Source organism: Limulus polyphemus, unplaced genomic scaffold (genome assembly GCF_000517525.1).
Source record: "Limulus polyphemus unplaced genomic scaffold, Limulus_polyphemus-2.1.2 Scaffold7885, whole genome shotgun sequence".
Taxonomy (NCBI): domain Eukaryota; kingdom Metazoa; phylum Arthropoda; class Merostomata; order Xiphosura; family Limulidae; genus Limulus; species Limulus polyphemus.
In genome coordinates this window covers 3,295-9,551 of record NW_013673495.1, presented here as the reverse complement: position 1 = coordinate 9,551, position 6,257 = coordinate 3,295, and the positions used below count along the sequence as shown (strand labels likewise).

The 6,257-nt window shown below is 33.9% G+C and overlaps 1 protein-coding gene across 1 annotated transcript in view; it reads right to left on the bottom strand.

Annotated features, from left to right (window-relative positions):
• Window positions 1–6,257, bottom strand: part of LOC111089922 (corticotropin-releasing factor receptor 1-like) — a gene marked incomplete at its 5' end in the record, with an annotated part of 12,594 nt that overhangs the window by 3,328 nt on the left and 3,009 nt on the right. Inside the window, 3 exons of the mRNA XM_022403196.1 lie at window positions 1,000–1,135; window positions 1,673–1,749; window positions 5,732–5,862. Of these exons, the coding sequence (XP_022258904.1) occupies window positions 1,000–1,135; window positions 1,673–1,749; window positions 5,732–5,862 (344 nt within the window). The remainder of the gene's footprint in view (window positions 1–999; window positions 1,136–1,672; window positions 1,750–5,731; window positions 5,863–6,257) is intronic.

Below are 6,257 nucleotides of genomic sequence, written 5' to 3'. Positions count from 1 at the left end.
CGACCCTTCCCTTGCAAACCTACTAGTTCACACGAGTGTTTATATTGTTATAGTAACGACCCTTCCCTTACAAACCTACTAGCTCACACTAGTGTTTACATTGTTATAGTAACGACCCTTCCCTTACAAACCTACTAATTCACACTAGTGTTTATATTGTTATAGTAACGACCCTTCCCTTACAAACCTACTAATTCACACTAGTGTTTACATTGTTATAGTAACGACCCTTCCCTTACAAACCTACTAGTTCACACTAGTGTTTACATTGTTATGGTAACAACTTTGCACATAACCTACTAAAAATCTAATAAAAATATCTCTCAGGGTATTAAACGAAACTGTTATATTTATTGGAAAGGGTATATCACAAACAGTATATGGCATCCTGGGGGAAACAATATTTTCCATAAGCTACATATTTACTTGTGATCCTTGAGATCTTATTTATGTATTATACTCTATTTATTGTAAACAAACGTTAAACAATAAATTTATATAAATCTCACGTGAAAAATGCAAATAAATGCCTGCTATCTGTTAACAAACTCATTAATAGGTGTAGTATGGAAAAATATTAAATTTTACAAGAACCTTTATTTTCAAACGTTTCCATTTTATTATTATTATTTGTGTATAATTTTTGCTTGATTTTCCTATTAGAGTTACCATATGTTAAAACATCACACATTTACCTTCTTTTCCTATTAGAGTTACCATATGTTAAAACATCACACATTTACCTTCTTTTCCTGCTAGATTTACCATATGTTAAAAGGTAAATGTGTGATGAACTCTAGCAGGAAAAGAAACCATATGTTAAAACATCGCACATTTACCTTCTTTTCCTGCTAGAATTACCATATGTTAAAACATCACAAATTTACCTTAATTTCCTGCTAGAGTTACCATATGTTAAAACATCACACACTTACTTTCTTTTCCTGCTAGAGTTACCATATGTTAAAACGTCACACATTTACCTTCTTTTCCTCTTACCTGTGAGGACTGCAGCACAGCATTTGTTATCATATAAGCTTCCTCGAGAGTGGCGTCATCTTTCGGATTGACACAAAACAACAAGTGTGTGATGCCAAGTAATGGAAACAACAACACTGTGGCTTTGATGGCTCTCCTAGGACAAAATAATACTGTTTTGTAACAAATTGTAGAAATGATTTCACAACAAACATAAGGAGAAAGAACAAATTCAGGCTCTACACTAACACTGAAGTTATCATTCTTTTAAAATCTTGTTTCCAAAGATCTTTTGAAAGCAACAATAAATTATTTAATAAAAACAACTTTTCCTGAAATCGATACAATAAACATTTCTTTTACATCTTGGTAAACTTTCTAGAGCCGAAAACGTATGTAAACAGTACGACACACTCACCTGATGTAAACAGTACGACACATTCACCTGATGTAAACAGTACGACACACTCACCTGATGTCAGCTCGTACTGTTTACATCAGGTGAGTGTGTCGTACTTTTACATCAGGTGAGTGTGTGTGTCGTACTGTCGTACTGTTTACATCAGGTGAGTTACATCAGGTGAGTGTAGCATTATGATACACTCATCTGATGTAAACAGTATAATACACTCACCTGATGTTAAGAGTACGACACATTTGATGTAAACACTATGATACACACACACACACACACCTGATGTGCGTAGATTCTCGTGAGTGAAGTCTCGTCACCAGAACTCTGATAATATTCACCAGGAAACCAAAGTTCACCTGAAAAATTGAGATGAAAACGTGTTCTAGAAGAACAGAGTACTTATTACTAGTACCACTGTGTCTAAATAGTTAATTGAGTCTAGTACCATTGAGTCTAACTATCCGATTGAGCCTAGTACCATTGAGTCTAACTATCCGATTGAGCCTAGTACCATTGAGTCTAACTATCCGATTGAGCCTAGTACTATTGAGTCTAAGTATCCGATTGAGCCTAGTACCATTGAGTCTAACTATCCGATTGAGCCTAGTACCATTGAGTCTAACTATCCGATTGAGCCTAGTACCATTGAGTCAAAATATCCGATTGAGTCTAATATCCGATTGAGTCTAGTACCATTGAGTCTAAATATTTGATTGAGTCTAGTACCATTGAGTCTAAATATTTGATTGAGTCTAGTACCATTGAGTCTAACTATCCGATTGAGCCTAGTACCATTGAGTCTAGTACCATTGAGTCTAAATATTTGATTGAGTCTAGTACCATTGAGTCTAAATATCCGATTGAGTCTAGTACCATTGAGTCTAACTATCCGATTATATCTAACTATCCCACAATTATATATATTAATATATATATATATATATATTAACTCCTCAGTGGTTTCACCTATAACATATTTATTTTTATCTTTTTCAACAACCACTACGTGTAATTTCCTACACAATAATTAAGAACAGTTTGCACTCAGAGATTAGCATCAATATCTGTTTGAACAGAGGTTTAATAGCGAAGTTGTTTGCAGGAAGTGATTGTGGAAACTATCTTCTTCATATCCGTGGCCATAACGACAGTAGCAGGAAGTGATTGTGGAAACTCTCTCCTTCATATTCGTGGCCATAACGACAGTAGCAGGAAGTGATTGTGGAAACTCTCTCCTTCATATTCGTGGCCATAACGACAGTAGTGAGTTTGACTAACTCTGTATCGAGTTACACATAAAACCAACGAAATACCAGTCGTTTTGGGGTCTATTTTAAACCCCGTGTGTAAGGTGGGTGTTGTATAAAAACTCCTTTTACAGAACTAAAAGCCCCGAAGCAAATACAAGTTGTATCAGGAAACTCTATAAAAAATTTTCCATGTGGTGTGGATGTAATGACGTCACGGTCAGAGTAGCCTGTAGGAACATCGAACTGAGAATGGATTGTCTTTTATTTTGTAAGTCAGACGATAGACATCAGAAGTTTCCTTTACCACAAAAACTTTTTTGAGAGTATTGTTTGACGTTTTTATTCTCTACCAAGTGACAAAACTTTAAATCTATATTTACATTACCGGAGCTTCTTCTTGAGAAAACGGGGTTAGATGAACCTGTTCTGGTTTTTGTTACATCCGTGACTTACCCAGTGTTTAAAACAAACTAGCCCCCCCCCCAGTGGCACAGCTGTGTGTCTGTGGACTTACAACGCTAGAAACCGGGTTTCGATACCCGTGGTGGGCAGAGCCCAGATAGCCCATTGTGTAGCTTTGTGCATAAATTCAAAACAAACAAACTACAGTGTCTCCCCCTATCCGTTATGGTTCTTGTTAAATTCATGACTTGCTCAGTTTTGCACAAATTGCCCCCAGTGGTTCAACAGCAAATATGAAAGCTTATAAAGTTAAATATCGGGGTTCGATACCCGTGGAGTGCACAGCACAGGTAGTCCGTTGTGTTTAATAACAAACAGTGTCTCCTCTATCAACAGCTAAGGTTATGTTGTTGTTTTCCTTTGAAGTGTTTAAAAATAATGCTTAGATTTAATAAGCATTTCTTTTGATACGTTTCTGTGTTTCTCTTGAAGTTTAGAACAGTAAAATATCAATTATTGAATTATGTTTGTTTATTTGTATGTTCTAGAACTATCTGCTGTGTTCATCTCGGGAATCGAACCTCGGATTTTAGCGATGTAAGTTCGTGGACTCACCGCTATCCCACGGAGGGATATTGTTTTTGTTTTTTATCATTGTTAGCAGTCAACAGCAAAACAGGTAAAAACCTACAGAAAGTTTAAAACATATAGGGTAAAAACCTACAGAAAGTTTAAACCTATAAGGTAAAAACCTACAGAAGTGTAGACCTGTAAGGTAAAAAACCTACAGAAAGTTTAAACCTATAAGGTAAAAACCTACAGAAAGTGTAAACCTATAAGGTAAAAAACCTACAGAAAGTTTAAACCTATAAGGTAAAAACCTACAGAAAGTGTAAACCTATAAGGTAAAAAACCTACAGAAAGTGTAAACCTATAAGGTAAAAACTTATAGAAAGTGTAAACCTATAAGGTAAAAACCTATAGAAAGTGTAAACCTATAAGGTAAAAACCTACAGAAAGTTTAAACCTATAAGGTAAAAACCTACAGAACGTGTAGACCTATAAGGTAAAAACCTACAGAAAATTTAAACCTATAAGGTAAAAACCTACAGAAAATTTAAACCTATAAGGTAAAAACCTACACAAAATGTAGATCTACAAAAAATGAAGACCTACATTAGGTAATTAAACCAAAAATGTAATTTTCATGCAATCTCTATCACAAAAAAATAAATAACATAAAACATTCCACAGTAAAGTCCATTGTTACCGGCATAAAAAGTTATAATAAATATCACCAAAGACAAGTTTAACTAAATATAACATAGATACAAACCGTTAACACGATTTGAAATAGATATTCAGATTTCTATAAACACTTGGAAAAAGAATATTATTCATTTGGATCACGTAAAAACTTTAAGTTGCTTCTCATTCTCAGTCTTCAACTGGTTACAATCTAATAGATAAAATCTGGTTACTTTCTTCTATAATTTATAATGTTTTTATCCTTATAACATCAGATCGTTCTTTTCTTATCACGTCAGACATTATCCATCTCAGAAGATGTTAGTATTTCAAACACTACAACAACAGTCAGATGAATTTATGACTGAAACACAAAGTTAGAAAAAATATTTTTACTTCGCTTTTTTCTGATTTATCTTGCTTTCTGTACATTTTTACTTGTTATTTGGAACGTTAGTCTTGATAGTAAGGTTGATTTATCTTGGTCTCTGTACATTTTGTACTTGTTATTTGTAACGTTAATCTTCACAGTAAGGCTGATTTATCTTGGTTTCTGTACATTTTTACTTGTTACTTATAACGTTAGTCTTCACAGTAAGGCTGATTTATCTTGATTTCTGTACATTTTTACTTGTTATTTGGAATGTTAGTCTTGATAGTAAGGCTGATTTATCTTGGTCTCTGTACATTTTGTACTTGTTATTTGTAACGTTAGTCTTGACAGTAAGGTTGATTTATCTTGGTTTCTGTACATTTTGTACTTGTTATTTGTAACGTTAATCTTCACAGTAAGGCTGATTTATCTTGATTTCTGTACATTTTTACTTGTTACTTATAACGTTAGTCTTGACAGCAAGGTTGATTTATCTTGCTTTCTGTACATTTTGTACTTGTTATTTGGAACGTTAGTCTTGACAGTAAGGTTGATTTATCTTGGTCTCTGTACATTTTTACTTGTTACTTGTTACAAAATACAGTCTCAACACTTGTTATTTATAACGTTAATCTTCACAGTAAGGCTGATTTATCTTGATCTCTGTACATTTTTACTTGTTCTTTGGAATGTTAGTCTTAACAGCAAGGTTGATTTATCTTGATCTCTGTACATTTTTACTTGTTATTTATAACGTTAGTCTTCACAGTAAGGCTGATTTATCTTGGTCTCTGTACATTTTGTACTTGTTATTTGTAACGTTAATCTTCACAGTAAGGCTGATTTATCTTGGTTTCTGTACATTTTTACTTGTTACTTATAACGTTAGTCTTCACAGTAAGGAAAATGTACAGAGATCAAGATAAATCAACCTTGCTGTTAAGACTAACATTCCAAAGAACAAGTAAAAATGTACAGTGATCAAGATAAATCAGCCTTACTGTGAAGACTAACATTCCAAATAACAAGTACAAATGTACAGAAATCAAGATAACTCAACCCTACTATTAAAGCCAAGAGCATGGGAGCGGTTATTATCCAGATGTATGGTGATTCACCGTAACCTTCCCAACATGGCGTGTCCAGCGTCCAGCTGATAGTTGCTGCCCAAACACCGATCGAAATGAACGGCACACCTGTTCCGTTAAAAATAAAAGTAGTTCTTACAATATAGAAATAAAACCATTCACTGATAACAAACGCATGGTTATCTGTTGTTTGTTAGGGTTAGCTATTGTGTATTTCATAGCTATTAAACTAAAACCATTCACTGATAACAAATACGTGGTTATCTGTTGTTTGTTAGGGTTAGCTATTGTGTATTTCATAGCTATTAAACTAAAACCATTCACTGATAACAAACACATGGTTATCTGTTGTTTGTTAGGGTTAGCTATTGTGTATTTTGTAGCTACTAAACTAAAACCATTCACTGATAACAAACACATGGTTATCTGTTGTTTGTTAGGGTTAGCTATTGTGTATTTTGTAGCTACTAAACTAAAACCATTCACTGATAACAAACACATGG